Source organism: Hypanus sabinus, unplaced genomic scaffold (genome assembly GCF_030144855.1).
Source record: "Hypanus sabinus isolate sHypSab1 unplaced genomic scaffold, sHypSab1.hap1 scaffold_293, whole genome shotgun sequence".
NCBI lineage: Eukaryota > Metazoa > Chordata > Chondrichthyes > Myliobatiformes > Dasyatidae > Hypanus > Hypanus sabinus.
Window position 1 is genome coordinate 410,898 of NW_026781079.1, and position 17,403 is coordinate 428,300.

Consider the following 17,403-nt stretch of genomic DNA (forward strand, 5'->3'; position numbering starts at 1 on the left):
AAATCAATCAGCAAAGATGGAATGGTATATCAAAATCGAAGGGCCGAATGGCCTAATTCTGCTCGTGTGTCTTATTTCCCATCACCTCCTTGTTCACGCGTTATCGGTTCTCAAGAAGCTTTACCCTGCAGTTACTACTGATGAACTGTTTCAGGGGAACATGTGGGGGAACTTCTTCATGCCAAAGATGATGAGAGTGCGGAACGAGCCGCCAGGGAAAGTGATGCTACGGGTTGGGATTGAACAGTTAATAGAAACTTCGATAAGTACATGGATGGGATCGCTCTGGAGGTGTAGTTTGGTGGGCTGAGGCAGAATACGTTTCTAGCATGGACTTGATGGGCCAAAGGACCCACTACTGCTCTGCCGTGTTCAGCCACTTTAACACAACCGTGTAACATGACCGAAGTCACTGGATCCCCATCACTATTGGCACCTTTCCACGTGGCAGGAATGGGTTATTCATCACAAACTGTCAGCATGAACAGCATAGTAACATGAGGATTAGATGATGATTTGTTTCAGGAAGACGAAGCGATGTGATCTGTGAACTGCAGTTGGTCATTACCTGTCTGAAAAGTATTCTCTCTCATTAAGGAAGAGATATGCTGCAGAGAAACAGGCCCCTCAGCCGATTATGTCGACATCAACCGTCCACATACATTGTCTAACTGATCAGCTACCTGTGTGGCCTTCCACTGTAGCTCACCCACTTTGGTTTGAGCAAATGACCCTCTTGACCATGTCTGCATGTTTTATGCATTGAGTTCCTGCCACGTGATTGGCTGATTAGATACCTACAGTAATGAGCATTTGCATGTGGCCACTGAGTGTACACGTGATCCATCAGTGAATTTTCCAGCATTACAATGGCAATTACCCCAACTTTTATGGAGACTTTTTGGTTCAGAAATAAGAGTGAAATTAATTGAATCAGCCTTCTTATTGGTTGATAAAATGTAATGAATGTTTTTTACTAAGCAGTAATCTGCTGGAGGAACATGGTACTTTATTGTCTCTCTCTCTCTGTCCTTTGAGTCTTTGGTTACCTCTTTTTTGCTCTTCTTACCCTCAATAAACTAAAACAACAGTGGTAGGTGCATGAAGATGGATCCAATGGGCTCTTTTAAGAGTCTCTTAGACAGGTACATAGAGCGTCGGAAAATAGAGGGCTAGACACTTGGGAAATTCTGGGCTGTTTCTAGTGTAGATTGCATGATCGACAACATTGTGGGTTGAAGGGCCTGTAATGTGCTGTAGATTTCTATATTTAAACAACTTTTATGCCTCAATCTTGACTTTAGGATTGCCAAAAGCATCAGGATACAACACTATTCATACAAACAATTTTGAAGAAAATGCATCCGTTGCGCTTAGTAAGTTTGCAGATGATAACAAATTAGGTGCTCTGGTAAACAGTGAAGAAAGTTGTCAAAAATTATGGGGGCATTTGGATCAACTCGTTCTGTGGTTTGCGGATTGTCAGTGGCATTCAATCCATTTAGGTGAGGAGTATTGCACTTCCATCGTAAAGGGTAGGTCCTGCAGTGTGTTGTGGAACAGGAAGACAACAGTAGAGATAAACAGTTCACTGCAAGAGGCATAACAAGTAAACATCTGGAGTAATGTGATGTCTCAGATCAACCGGATGCTGACAGTGGCACTTGACACACCGATCTGTATCAGTCAGGTCACTGAATTTCGGTGATGGAACGTAATGTTCCCATACCTCAGGATGTTGGTGTGGCCATACATTGAGTACTGTGTACAGTTTTCCTCACAGGAAAGATGTCATTCAACTGCAAACAGTGCAAAGAAATTCTGGGGTCTGACATACAGTGAGAGGTCATGCAGGTTTGGAGTTCACTCCCCAGTGAGTACGAAATTGAAAGGAGAGCTATTTGGGGGATTCAAAATCAGAATGGGTATTATAGCAGTGAATGCACACTTCCCTCCCCCATCATCACCCCTTTCAAGTGCACACCTCTAATAAACTGGAGAGCACAGGTTCAAGGTGAGAGATTGACAACATTTAAAAGGGACAGAGGTGGAGCTCTGCACATGGAGTGTGGTGTAGACGCAGATGGTGCGAAGTTGAGTTGAATACAAGACAAGTTCAAAAAGCAGATTGTAGGGATATCTGGATTTGTGTTTCGATAAGAATATTGCAGAGTGGTAATATGCCAAACATGGCATTAGTGTAGGAGGGCACCTTGGTTGGCGTGGACAAGTTAGAATGAACCCTCTGTTTCTGTGCTATACTACTCCATGACTCTGCATTCCCTTTCATCTATATGGCTGTGTACATTTTCAAACAACCCCAAGGGTTACTCCAATACAACTGACCATTAAATAAACATGCTGACCCTGAACAGCAACATTTCACTGAGCATTATATTGAACAACATTCTGTTGCAATAATTGACATTGTCCTCAACTGTTTCCTTTGAAACCACTTTCATTCTGCTAACATGTATAATACTGAATGGGTCAAGTTAACACTGAGAACATACCAGAAAGCAGTTTGCATGGACCGACAAGCAAATCGTCAATCAATTGATCGGGACTGAAAATTGAGCTCTGAATTCGTTGCTCAGACGACGCGCTGGCAGACTGCGGTTGATTGGAGTCTCCACCCATTTCACTTGTATCAGCCCCTGTAACAATGCAAATCCAAACTAAAGGAGAGAATTCACCAAGAAAACAAAAGTGGCAAACACTGAGAAGGCCCTTCCGACCATTGAGTACATCTGCAAAGAATGTGAACACAACAGCAACCATCATCAATACCCCTCCACATCCAGGCCATGTTCTCTTCTCCCTGATGACAGGAGGGTTCGTTCCTGATCAGTAAGGACATCAAAGGTTTTGGGTAGACGGCAGGAGAATGGGGCCGAGAGGGATAGTAAATTAGCCAGGCAGAATGACTGAGCAGACCCCATGGACTAAAAGGCAAAGTACTGCTCCTATGTCATAATCGCCCTACCAGCTGCAGATTTCCCTGCAATTCACACCTTAATCACTCGCCTTTAAGGATTGGTGGTGGTGCAGTCGATAAGTTCAAAATCTTTAGCATGACAATCTCAAAGCATTGGTCCTTGGTCCAAGTACGGAACAGTCAGAAAAAAAATGGCAAAAGAACATCCCTACGTCATTTGAATCTTGCGCAAATTTGGCATTGTCACCCGACACTTCGACAAACTCCTGCAGATGCTCAGTGGACAGTATCCTAACTGGTTGCATCACGGGCTGTTTTGGAAACGTCAATGCCCAAGCGAGGAAAAGCCAAAAAACCGCAATGGATACAAGCTTTTTCATCACAGGCAAAGCCCTCTCCTCTATTGAGTGTTGTCACAAAAGAGCGGCCTCATGAATTTTGTGCGTTAGTCAGAATAGAAAGATATCTCTTTAGAAAAGAGAAATTGATTCTTTTTCCAGTCAAATTGTGTTCAATCTTGGATTTGATAAAACTATCTATGGAGGCCAAGTCACTGGGTTCATTCAAGCAGGGGTTGGTAGATTCTGTCTAAGAAAGAGTATCAAACGTTACAGGGACAACGCGAGAGAATGGGGTTGAGCAGGACAATAGATCAGCAAACATGGAATGGCGCAGCAAATTCAATGGACTACAAGGCCAAATTCTGCTCATATGTCTTGGTGCCCGTCACTTGCATCTCTCCGTTTACTGGTTCTTAGGACGCCTCACTCTGTAGTTACTACCTATTGTATGTTTCAGGGAATGTATGTGGATGGTGATGAAAGTGTGGAACGAGCCGCCAGAGGAAGTGATGATGCGGGTTTGATTCGAGCAGGTAATAGAAGATTGGATAAGTACATGGATGGCCTGGTGGTGAGGGTCAGTGGGGCGAGGCAGAATAATAATTCAGCATAGACTTGATGGGCCAAAGGATCCGTTCCTGTTCCTGCAGTGTTTAGTGACCTTAACACACCTGTGTTCACTGTCACTCCTGAGTTCACTGGATCCCTGTCAATACTGGCAACTTTAGAAGTGGCGGGAATGGGCCTTTCTTCAACATTCGAGCTGTCTGTATAAACAGCATAGTAACATCAGGATTGCTGATAATTTGCATAAGAACATAGGAAAGTGACCTGTGAAATAATTATTCAATACATGTCTACAGACTTTTCTGTCTCAGCAAAGAAGAGAAACAGGCCCCTCAGGCGATGATGTCAACCTTAACCATCCACATGAAGTGTCCAATTTATTAGGTGCATGTGTGGTCTTCCACTATAGCTCATCCACTTTGGTTTGAGCAAATGATCCTCTTGACCACGTCTGCATGCTTGATGTGTTGATTTGCTGCCATCAGACTGGCTGATTGGATATTTACATTCATGAGCTGGTGAACAGGTGCAACAAAGTGGCCAATGTGTGTGCAAGTTACTGTTCAGTGGATTTTCTAGCAATTAAGAATGTAGTTGCCTTTGTGTTTTTTTTTCTGGAAACTTTGTGCAGTAGCAAGTATCATATTACTTGAATCTGCCATCTTAATAGTTAACCATATAGGAACGATATTTTTGCTCTCAGTCTTCTGCTCAGAGAAGATCACGTTACTTTTGTTTGGCTCTTTTGTTTGACTGTTTGGACAGCTCTTCATTGGTCATATAAAATTTAAGAGAACATACTTAAGCAGTAAGCTTTGTGTCTTATTCTTAGAGGAACAGCCCCCTCAGACCATCACGTGGACATCAACCATCCACATACAGTGTCTAACTTATTAGGTGCATGTGTGGCCTTCCGCTGCAGCTCATCCACTTTGGTTTGAGCAAATGAAACTCTTGATTATGTCTACATGTTTTATGCATTGAGTTGCTGCCATGTGATAGGCAGATTAGATATCTACATTAATGAGCACATGGACAGGTGTAACTAATTAAGTGGCCACTGTGTGTCCACATGGTTGTTCAGTGAATTTTTCAGTTGCCTTTGCTTTTTCTGGAAACTTTGATCATAGGAAATATCATATTTCTTGAATCTGCCATCCTATTGGTTATCGACATAGAATGGATACCTTTGTTATCAGTATTCTCCTCCAGGAGATTACATTAATTCTCCTGTCCTTTTCATTTCAGTATTTGAGCACCTCTTCCTTGGTCTTACAACGCTTCAGAAAACAAACTCAAGCAATACATTTTATGCCTCATTCTTGACGTCTAGATCGCAAAAACATCAGGATCTAACAAGTTGCATTTGGTAGGTCGAATCAAGGTGGCAATTTCATAGTGAAGGGTGGGCCGTAAGAGGGAGACCTAAGAGTCCAGGTAAATATTTCACTGAAAGGGGCGTCAGAGGTAAAGAGCCAGATCAATGAATTTCGGTGATGGATCATAATGTCCAATAGTACTGGATGTTGCTGAGGCCATACCATAGTTTTGGTCACATGGTTTCATTCAATTGCAGATATTGCAAACAAACTCCAGGGCCTGATTTACAGGGAGTGGTTGTGCAGGATAAGCACCAACTCCTTGGAGGCAGAAAACTGAATGATATCCTAATAGAGGTATTCAAAACAGTAAGTGGTATTAATCGTCTGACTGCAAACATTGCTACCCCATCACCACCCTCTCTCAGGGCAAGCTTCTTCAAAACTGGACAGCATTGGCTGAAGATGAGGGGTGGAAACAATTAAAAGGGACCTGTTTGGAGCTTCTGCATGTGGAAGGTGAAGATATATTAATAGAGCTAAGCTGAATTGATACAAGTACAACAAAGACATATTAGGGACATTTGGCTAAGTGAATAGATAAGAAAGGTGCTGAGAAACACTTGCCAAAACAAGGTATCAGCAAAGAAAGGTACATTGGCTGGCATGGACAAGTTAGAATGAATAGCCAGTTTCTGTGCTATGTCACTCTGAGACTCTGTATTCAGACTATCTGTTTGACCACCTTCACTTTCAAACAATCCCAATGGTTACTCAGGTACAACATATCATTGAATAAACAAACTCACTCTGAATGGTATAATTTCACTGAGCATTTAATTGTACAATACTCTGTTGCAATAATCAATAAGGCATTCACTATTTCCTTTGAAACTACTTTCATTTTACTAACCTGCAAATTGGCGACTGAGCATCAAACCGTCTTCAGAAAGTCTGCGTCTTCTTGTACGACACTGAAGAGGCCTGGTGGGCGGAACTACACCTTCTTCTGCTTCACTGCTAATTGACTGTTCAAGATCGCTGTCCTCTTTCGAGGAACCAAACAAGATTATGCCAGTCTGTTGCTCTGTTAACAATGCAGATCCACATTAAAGTAGAGAAGTACAGAGACTGAGAATCACTGAGAAAGAAAGCCATTCCCACAACCATTGAGTATATCTACAAGGTATACTACCAGAACAAAACAGCATCCAGCAAATACCCCCTCCTCATCCAGACCATGCTGTTTTATCACTGATGTCAGAAGTGTTGGTTCTTGATTAGTAACAACATCAAACGTTACGGGGAGAAGCAGAAGAATGGGAATGAGAGGGAATATTAAATCAGCCATGATGGTCTGACTGAGCAGACCTGATGGACCACACTGTGCAATTCTGCTCCTATGTCTTATGGTCCCACCAGCTGCAGATCTCCCTGTAATCCACACATTGATCAGTAGCCTTTAAGCGATTGGAGGTGGAGGTGGTCGGTAAGTTCAAAATCTTTGGCATTACAATTTCAGAGGACAGGTCCTGGGTGCAACACTTAACTGTAATAACAAAGACAGCACAAGAGCATCCCTATATTATTTGAAACTTGCGCAAAATTGACGTGTCACCTGACACTTCGACAAACTTCTGTAGACGAACAGTGGACAGCACTCTAACTGGTTGTACAACCGACTGTTCTGGAAAGACCAATGCCCGGGAATGGAAAAGCCACAAAAAATGATGGATACAGGCCTTTTCATCAACTCTCCTCGATTGAGTGTTGCCACAAAAGAGCGGCCTCATGAACTTTGTGTGTGTAGGAATAGAATAGAAAAATAACCCTTCAGAAGAAAGGAAAAGAAGATTTTTTTTCAGTCAATGGGTGACCGATCCATGGAATTTATTGGAGGAAGGCTGTGGAGGCCAGGTCACTGGGAACATTTCAACAGCGCTTGATAGGTTCTGGATCAGTAAGATTAACAAGCATAACAGGGAGAACGCAAGAGGAAGGGGATGAGCTGGAAAATCAATCAGCAAAGATGGAATGGTATATCAAAATCGAAGGGCCGAATGGCCTAATTCTGCTCGTGTGTCTTATTTCCCATCACCTCCTTGTTCACGCGTTATCGGTTCTCAAGAAGCTTTACCCTGCAGTTACTACTGATGAACTGTTTCAGGGGAACATGTGGGGGAACTTCTTCATGCCAAAGATGATGAGAGTGCGGAACGAGCCGCCAGGGAAAGTGATGCTACGGGTTGGGATTGAACAGTTAATAGAAACTTCGATAAGTACATGGATGGGATCGCTCTGGAGGTGTAGTTTGGTGGGCTGAGGCAGAATACGTTTCTAGCATGGACTTGATGGGCCAAAGGACCCACTTCTGCTCTGCCGTGTTCAGCCACTTTAACACAACCGTGTAACATGACCGAAGTCACTGGATCCCCATCACTATTGGCACCTTTCCACGTGGCAGGAATGGGTTATTCATCACAAACTGTCAGCATGAACAGCATAGTAACATGAGGATTAGATGATGATTTGTTTCAGGAAGACGAAGCGATGTGATCTGTGAACTGCAGTTGGTCATTACCTGTCTGAAAAGTATTCTCTCTCATTAAGGAAGAGATATGCTGCAGAGAAACAGGCCCCTCAGCCGATTATGTCGACATCAACCGTCCACATACATTGTCTAACTGATCAGCTACCTGTGTGGCCTTCCACTGTAGCTCACCCACTTTGGTTTGAGCAAATGACCCTCTTGACCATGTCTGCATGTTTTATGCATTGAGTTCCTGCCACGTGATTGGCTGATTAGATACCTACAGTAATGAGCATTTTGCATGTGGCCACTGAGTGTACACGTGATCCATCAGTGAATTTTCCAGCATTACAATGGCAATTACCCCAACTTTTATGGAGACTTTTTGGTTCAGAAATAAGAGTGAAATTAATTGAATCAGCCTTCTTATTGGTTGATAAAATGTAATGAATGTTTTTTACTAAGCAGTAATCTGCTGGAGGAACATGGTACTTTTTTGTCTCTCTCTCTCTGTCCTTTGAGTCTTTGGTTACCTCTTTTTTGCTCTTCTTACCCTCAATAAACTAAAACAACAGTGGTAGGTGCATGAAGATGGATCCAATGGGCTCTTTTAAGAGTCTCTTAGACAGGTACATAGAGCGTCGGAAAATAGAGGGCTAGACACTTGGGAAATTCTGGGCTGTTTCTAGTGTAGATTGCATGATCGACAACATTGTGGGTCGAAGGGCCTGTAATGTGCTGTAGATTTCTATATTTAAACAACTTTTATGCCTCAATCTTGACTTTAGGATTGCCAAAAGCATCAGGATACAACACTATTCATACAAACAATTTTGAAGAAAATGCATCCGTTGCGCTTAGTAAGTTTGCAGATGATAACAAATTAGGTGCTCTGGTAAACAGTGAAGAAAGTTGTCAAAAATTATGGGGGCATTTGGATCAACTCGTTCTGTGGTTTGCAGATTGTCAGTGGCATTCAATCCATTTAGGTGAGGAGTATTGCACTTCCATCGTAAAGGGTAGGTCCTGCAGTGTGTTGTGGAACAGGAAGACAACAGTAGAGATAAACAGTTCACTGCAAGAGGCATAACAAGTAAACATCTGGAGTAATGTGATGTCTCAGATCAACCGGATGCTGACAGTGGCACTTGACACACCGATCTGTATCAGTCAGGTCACTGAATTTCGGTGATGGAACGTAATGTTCCCATACCTCAGGATGTTGGTGTGGCCATACATTGAGTACTGTGTACAGTTTTCCTCACAGGAAAGATGTCATTCAACTGCAAACAGTGCAAAGAAATTCTGGGGTCTGACATACAGTGAGAGGTCATGCAGGTTTGGAGTTCACTCCCCAGTGAGTACGAAATTGAAAGGAGAGATATTTGGGGGATTCAAAATCAGAATGGGTATTATAGCAGTGAATGCACACTTCCCTCCCCCATCATCACCCCTTTCAAGTGCACACCTCTAATAAACTGGAGAGCACAGGTTCAAGGTGAGAGATTGACAACATTTAAAAGGGACAGAGGTGGAGCTCTGCACATGGAGTGTGGTGTAGACGCAGATGGTGCGAAGTTGAGTTGAATACAAGACAAGTTCAAAAAGCAGATTGTAGGGATATCTGGATTTGTGTTTCGATAAGAATATTGCAGAGTGGTAATATGCCAAACATGGCATTAGTGTAGGAGGGCACCTTGGTTGGCGTGGACAAGTTAGAATGAACCCTCTGTTTCTGTGCTATACTACTCCATGACTCTGCATTCCCTTTCATCTATATGGCTGTGTACATTTTCAAACAACCCCAAGGGTTACTCCAATACAACTGACCATTAAATAAACATGCTGACCCTGAACAGCAACATTTCACTGAGCATTATATTGAACAACATTCTGTTGCAATAATTGACATTGTCCTCAACTGTTTCCTTTGAAACCACTTTCATTCTGCTAACATGCATAATACTGAATGGGTCAAGTTAACACTGAGAACATACCAGAAAGCAGTTTGCTTGGACCGACAAGCAAATCGTCAATCAATTGATCGGGACTGAAAATTGAGCTCTGAATTCGTTGCTCAGACGACGCGCTGGCAGACTGCGGTTGATTGGAGTCTCCACCCATTTCACTTGTATCAGCCCCTGTAACAATGCAAATCCAAACTAAAGGAGAGAATTCACCAAGAAAACAAAAGTGGCAAACACTGAGAAGGCCCTTCCGACCATTGAGTACATCTGCAAAGAATGTGAACACAACAGCAACCATCATCAATACCCCTCCACATCCAGGCCATGTTCTCTTCTCCCTGATGACAGGAGGGTTCGTTCCTGATCAGTAAGGACATCAAAGGTTTTGGGTAGACGGCAGGAGAATGGGGCCGAGAGGGATAGTAAATTAGCCAGGCAGAATGACTGAGCAGACCCCATGGACTAAAAGGCAAAGTTCTGCTCCTATGTCATAATCGCCCTACCAGCTGCAGATTTCCCTGCAATTCACACCTTAATCACTCGCCTTTAAGGATTGGTGGTGGTGCAGTCGATAAGTTCAAAATCTTTAGCATGACAATCTCAGAGCATTGGTCCTTGGTCCAAGTACGGAACAGTCAGAAAAAAAATGGCAAAAGAACATCCCTACGTCATTTGAATCTTGCGCAAATTTGGCATTGTCACCCGACACTTCGACAAACTCCTGCAGATGCTCAGTGGACAGTATCCTAACTGGTTGCATCACGGGCTGTTTTGGAAACGTCAATGCCCAAGCGAGGAAAAGCCAAAAAACCGCAATGGATACAAGCTTTTTCATCACAGGCAAAGCCCTCTCCTCTATTGAGTGTTGTCACAAAAGAGCGGCCTCATGAATTTTGTGCGTTAGTCAGAATAGAAAGATATCTCTTTAGAAAAGAGAAATTGATCCTTTTTCCAGTCAAATTGTGTTCAATCTTGGATTTGATAAAACTATCTATGGAGGCCAAGTCACTGGGTTCATTCAAGCAGGGGTTGGTAGATTCTGTCTAAGAAAGAGTATCAAACGTTACAGGGACAACGCGAGAGAATGGGGTTGAGCAGGACAATAGATCAGCAAACATGGAATGGCGCAGCAAATTCAATGGACTACAAGGCCAAATTCTGCTCATATGTCTTGGTGCCCGTCACTTGCATCTCTCCGTTTACTGGTTCTTAGGACGCCTCACTCTGTAGTTACTACCTATTGTATGTTTCAGGGAATGTATGTGGATGGTGATGAAAGTGTGGAACGAGCCGCCAGAGGAAGTGATGATGCGGGTTTGATTCGAGCAGGTAATAGAAGATTGGATAAGTACATGGATGGCCTGGTGGTGAGGGTCAGTGGGGCGAGGCAGAATAATAATTCAGCATAGACTTGATGGGCCAAAGGATCCGTTCCTGTTCCTGCAGTGTTTAGTGACCTTAACACACCTGTGTTCACTGTCACTCCTGAGTTCACTGGATCCCTGTCAATACTGGCAACTTTAGAAGTGGCGGGAATGGGCCTTTCTTCAACATTCGAGCTGTCTGTATAAACAGCATAGTAACATCAGGATTGCTGATAATTTGCAGAAGAACATAGCAAAGTGACCTGTGAAATAATTATTCAATACATGTCTACAGACTTTTCTGTCTCAGCAAGGAAGAGAAACAGGCCCCTCAGGCGATGATGTCAACCTTAACCATCCACATGAAGTGTCCAATTTATTAGGTGCATGTGTGGTCTTCCACTATAGCTCATCCACTTTGGTTTGAGCAAATGATCCTCTTGACCACGTCTGCATGCTTGATGTGTTGATTTGCTGCCATCAGACTGGCTGATTGGATATTTACATTCATGAGCTGGTGAACAGGTGCAACAAAGTGGCCAATGTGTGTGCAAGTTACTGTTCAGTGGATTTTCCAGCAATTAAGAATGTAGTTGCCTTTGTGTTTTTTTTCTGGAAACTTTGTGCAGTAGCAAGTATCATATTACTTGAATCTGCCATCTTAATAGTTAACCATATAGGAACGATATTTTTGCTCTCAGTCTTCTGCTCAGAGAAGATCACGTTACTTTTGTTTGGCTCTTTTGTTTGACTGTTTGGACAGCTCTTCATTGGTCATATAAAATTTAAGAGAACATACTTAAGCAGTAAGCTTTGTGTCTTATTCTTAGAGGAACAGCCCCCTCAGACCATCACGTGGACATCAACCATCCACATACAGTGTCTAACTTATTAGGTGCACGTGTGGCCTTCCGCTGCAGCTCATCCACTTTGGTTTGAGCAAATGAAACTCTTGATTATGTCTACATGTTTTATGCATTGAGTTGCTGCCATGTGATAGGCAGATTAGATATCTACATTAATGAGCACATGGACAGGTGTAACTAATTAAGTGGCCACTGTGTGTCCACGTGGTTGTTCAATGAATTTTTCAGTTGCCTTTGCTTTTTCTGGAAACTTTGATCATAGGAAATATCATATTTCTTGAATCTGGCATCATATTGGTTATCGACATAGAATGGATACTTTTGTTCTCAGTATTCTCCTCCAGGAAATTACATTAATTCTCCTGTCCTTTTCATTTCAGTATTTGAGCACCTCTTCTTTGGTCTTACAACGCTTCAGAAAACAAACTCAAGCAATACATTTTATGCCTCATTCTTGACGTCTAGATCGCAAAAGCATCGGGATCCAACAAGTTGCATTTGGTAGGTCGAATCAAGGTGGCAATTTCATAGTGAAGGACGGGCCCTGCAGAGTGTTGTGGAAGAGGGAGACCTAAGAGTCCAGGTAAATATTTCACTGAAAGGGGAGTCAGAGGTAAAGAGCCAGATCAATGAATTTCGGTGATGGATCATAATGTCCAATAGTACTGGATGTTGCTGAGGCCATACCATAGTTTTGGTCACATGGTTTCATTCAATTGCAGATATTGCAAACAAACTCCAGGGCCTGATTTACAGGGAGTGGTTGTGCAGGATAAGCACCAACTCCTTGGAGGGCAGAAAACTGAATGATATCCTAATAGAGGTATTCAGAACAGTAAGTGGTATTAATCGTCTGACTGCAAACATCGCTACCCCATCACCACCCTCTCTCAGGGCAAGCTTCTTCAAAACTGGACAGCATCGGCTGAAGATGAGGGGTGGAAACAATTAAAAGGGACCTGTTCGGAGCTTCTGCATGTGGAAGGTGAAGATATATTAATAGAGCTAAGCTGAATTGATACAAGTACAACAAAGACATATTAGGGACATTTGGCTACGTGAATAGATAAGAAAGGTGCTGAGGAACACTTGCCAAAACAAGGTATTAGCATTAGCTGGCATGGACAAGTTAGAATGAATTGCCAGTTTCTGTGCTATGTTACTCTGTGACTCTGTATTCCCACTCTATCTGTTTGACTACCTTCACTTTCAAACAATCCCAATGGTTACTCAGGTACAACATATCATTGAATAAACAAACTCACTCTGAATGGTATAATTTCACTGAGCATTTAATTGTACAATACTCTGTTGCAATAATCAATAAGGCATTCACTATTTCCTTTGAAACTACTTTCATTTTACTAACCTGCAAATTGGCGACTGAGTACCAAACCGTCTTCAGAAAGTCTGCGTCTTCTTGTACGACACTGAAGAGGCCTGGTGGGCGGAACTACACCTTCTTCTGCTTCACTGCTAATTGACTGTTCAAGATCGCTGTCCTCTTTCGAGGAACCAAACAAGATTATGCCAGTCTGTTGCACTGTTAACAATGCAGATCCACATTAAAGTAGAGAAGTACAGAGACATATTTCAAGAAAAAAAGTGGCAATCACTGAGAAAGAAAGCCATTCCCACAACCATTGAGTATATCTACAAGGTATACTACCAGAACAAAACAGCATCCAGCAAATACCCCCTCCACATGCAGACCATGCTATTTTATCACTGATGTCAGAAGTGTTGGTTCTTGATTAGTAACAACATCAAACGTTACGGGGAGAAGCAGAAGAATGGGAATGAGAGGGAATATTAAATCAGCCATGATGGTCTGACTGAGCAGACCTGATGGACCACACTGTGCAATTCTGCTCCTATGTCTTATGGTCCCACCAGCTGCAGATCTCCCTGTAATCCACACATTGATCAGTAGCCTTTAAGCGACTGGAGGTGGATGTGGTCGATAAGTTCAAAATCTTTGGCATTACAACTTCAGAGGACAGGTCCTGGGTGCAACACAGAACCGTAATAACAAAGACAGCACAAGAGCATCCCTATATTATTTGAAACTTTCGCAAATTCGGCACTTCACCTGACACTTCGACAAACGTCTGTAGACGAACAGTGGACAGCACTCTAACTGGCCTCACCACCGTCTGTTCTGGAAAGACCAATGCCCGGGAATGGAAAAGCCAAAAAAAAATGATGGATACAGGCCTTTTCATCAACTCTCCTCGATTGAGTGTTGCCACAAAAGAGCGGCCTCATGAACTTTGTGTGTGTAGGAATAGAATAGAAAAATAACCCTTCAGAAGAAAGGAAAAGAAGATTTTTTTTCAGTCAATGGGTGACCGATCCATGGAATTCATTGGAGGAAGGCTGTGGAGGCCAGGTCACTGGGAACATTTCAACAGCGCTTGATAGGTTCTGGATCAGTAAGATTAACAAGCATAACAGGGAGAACGCAAGAGGAACGGGATGAGCTGGAAAATCAATCAGCAAAGATGGAATGGTATATCAAAATCGAAGGGCCGAATGGCCTAATTCTGCTCGTGTGTCTTATTTCCCATCACCTCCTTGTTCACGCGTTATCGGTTCTCAAGAAGCTTTACCCTGCAGTTACTACTGATGAACTGTTTCAGGGGAACATGTGGGGGAACTTCTTCATGCCAAAGATGATGAGAGTGCGGAACGAGCCGCCAGGGAAAGTGATGCTACGGGTTGGGATTGAACAGTTAATAGAAACTTCGATAAGTACATGGATGGGATCGCTCTGGAGGTGTAGTTTTGTGGGCTGAGGCAGAATACGTTTCTAGCATGGACTTGATGGGCCAAAGGACCCACTTCTGCTCTGCCGTGTTCAGCCACTTTAACACAACCGTGTAACATGACCGAAGTCACTGGATCCCCATCACTATTGGCACCTTTCCACGTGGCAGGAATGGGTTATTCATCACTCAAACTGTCAGCATGAACAGCATAGTAACATGAGGATTAGATGATGATTTGTTTCAGGAAGACGAAGCGATGTGATCTGTGAACTGCAGTTGGTCATTACCTGTCTGAAAAGTATTCTCTCTCATTAAGGAAGAGATATGCTGCAGAGAAACAGGCCACTCAGCCGATTATGTCGACATCAACCGTCCACATACATTGTCTAATTGATCAGCTACCTGTGTGGCCTTCCACTGTAGCTCACCCACTTTGGTTTGAGCAAATGACCCTCTTGACCATGTCTGCATGTTTTATGCATTGAGTTCCTGCCACGTGATTGGCTGATTAGATACCTACAGTAATGAGCATTTGCATGTGGCCACTGAGTGTACACGTGATCCATCAGTGAATTTTCCAGCATTACAATGGCAATTGCCCCAACTTTTACGGAGACTTTTTGGTTCAGAAATAAGAGTGAAATTAATTGAATCAGCCTTCTTATTGGTTGATAAAATGTAATGAATGTTTTTTACTAAGCAGTAATCTGCTGGAGGAACATGGTACTTTTTTGTCTCTCTCTCTCTGTCCTTTGAGTCTTTGGTTACCTCTTTTTTGCTCTTCTTACCCTCAATAAACTAAAACAACAGTGGTAGGTGCATGAAGATGGATCCAATGGGCTCTTTTAAGAGTCTCTTAGACAGGTACATAGAGCGTCGGAAAATAGAGGGCTAGACACTTGGGAAATTCTGGGCTGTTTCTAGTGTAGATTGCATGACCGACAACATTGTGGGTCGAAGGGCCTGTAATGTGCTGTAGATTTCTATATTTAAACAACTTTTATGCCTCAATCTTGACTTTAGGATTGCCAAAAGCATCAGGATACAACACTATTCATACAAACAATTTTGAAGAAAATGCATCCGTTGCGCTTAGTAAGTTTGCAGATGATTACAAATTAGGTGCTCTGGTAAACAGTGAAGAAAGTTGGCAAAAATTATGGGGGCATTTGGATCAACTCGTTCTGTGGTTTGCAGATTGTCAGTGGCATTCAATCCATTTAGGTGAGGAGTAATGCACTTCCATCGTAAAGGGTAGGTCCTGCAGAGTGTTGTGGAACAGGAAGACAACAGTAGAGATAAACAGTTCACTGCAAGAGGCATAACAGGGAAACATCTGGAGTAATGTGATGTCTCAGATCAACCGGATGCTGACAGTGGCATTTGACACACCGATCTGTATCAGTCAGGTCACTGAATTTCGGTGATGGAACATAATGTTCCCATACCTCAGGATGTTGGTGTGGCCATACATTGAGTACTGTGTACAGTTTTCCTCACAGGAAAGATGTCATTCAACTGCAAACAGTGCAAAGAAATTCTGGGGTCTGACATACAGTGAGAGGTCATGCAGGTTTGGAGTTCACTCCCCAGTGAGTACGAAATTGAAAGGAGAGCTATTTGGGGGATTCAAAATCAGAATGGGTATTATAGCAGTGAATGCACACTTCCCTCCCCCATCATCACCCCTTTCAAGTGCACACCTCTAATAAACTGGAGAGCACAGGTTCAAGGTGAGAGAGTGACAACATTTAAAAGGGACAGAGGTGGAGCTCTGCACATGGAGTGTGGTGTAGACGCAGATGGTGCGAAGTTGAGTTGAATACAAGACAAGTTCAAAAAGCAGATTGTAGGGATATCTGGATTTGTGTTTCGATAAGAATATTGCAGAGTGGTAATATGCCAAACATGGCATTAGTGTAGGAGGGCACCTTGGTTGGCGTGGACAAGTTAGAATGAATCCTCTGTTTCTGTGCTATACTACTCCATGACTCTGCATTCCCTTTCATCTATATGGCTGTGTACATTTTCAAACAACCCCAAGGGTTACTCCAATACAACTGACCATTAAATAAACATGCTGACCCTGAACAGCAACATTTCACTGAGCATTATATTGAACAACATTCTGTTGCAATAATTGACATTGTCCTCAACTGTTTCCTTTGAAACCACTTTCATTCTGCTAACATGCATAATACTGAATGGGTCAAGTTAACACTGAGAACATACCAGAAAGCAGTTTGCATGGACCGACAAGCAAATCGTCAATCAATTGATCGGGACTGAAAATTGAGCTCTGAATTCGTTGCTCAGACGACGCGCTGGCAGACTGCGGTTGATTGGAGTCTCCACCCATTTCACTTGTATCAGCCCCTGTAACAATGCAAATCCAAACTAAAGGAGAGAATTCACCAAGAAAACAAAAGTGGCAAACACTGAGAAGGCCCTTCCGACCATTGAGTACATCTGCAAAGAATGTGAACACAACAGCAACCATCATCAATACCCCTCCACATCCAGGCCATGTTCTCTTCTCCCTGATGACAGGAGGGTTCGTTCCTGATCAGTAAGGACATCAAAGGTTTTGGGTAGACGGCAGGAGAATGGGGCCGAGAGGGATAGTAAATTAGCCAGGCAGAATGACTGAGCAGACCCCATGGACTAAAAGGCAAAGTTCTGCTCCTATGTCATAATCGCCCTACCAGCTGCAGATTTCCCTGCAATTCACACCTTAATC

The 17,403-nt window shown here is 42.9% G+C and overlaps 1 protein-coding gene across 1 annotated transcript in view; it reads right to left on the minus strand.

Annotated features, from left to right (window-relative positions):
• LOC132388287 (uncharacterized) overlaps window positions 1-17,403 on the minus strand; it is a 68,582-nt gene that overhangs the window by 24,442 nt on the left and 26,737 nt on the right. The window contains exons 8-12 of the mRNA XM_059960625.1: window positions 16,896-17,039; window positions 13,262-13,435; window positions 9,693-9,836; window positions 6,079-6,252; window positions 2,514-2,657 (exon numbers count right to left, since the gene is read on the minus strand). Coding sequence (XP_059816608.1) covers window positions 2,514-2,657; window positions 6,079-6,252; window positions 9,693-9,836; window positions 13,262-13,435; window positions 16,896-17,039 — 780 coding nt within the window. The remainder of the gene's footprint in view (window positions 1-2,513; window positions 2,658-6,078; window positions 6,253-9,692; window positions 9,837-13,261; window positions 13,436-16,895; window positions 17,040-17,403) is intronic.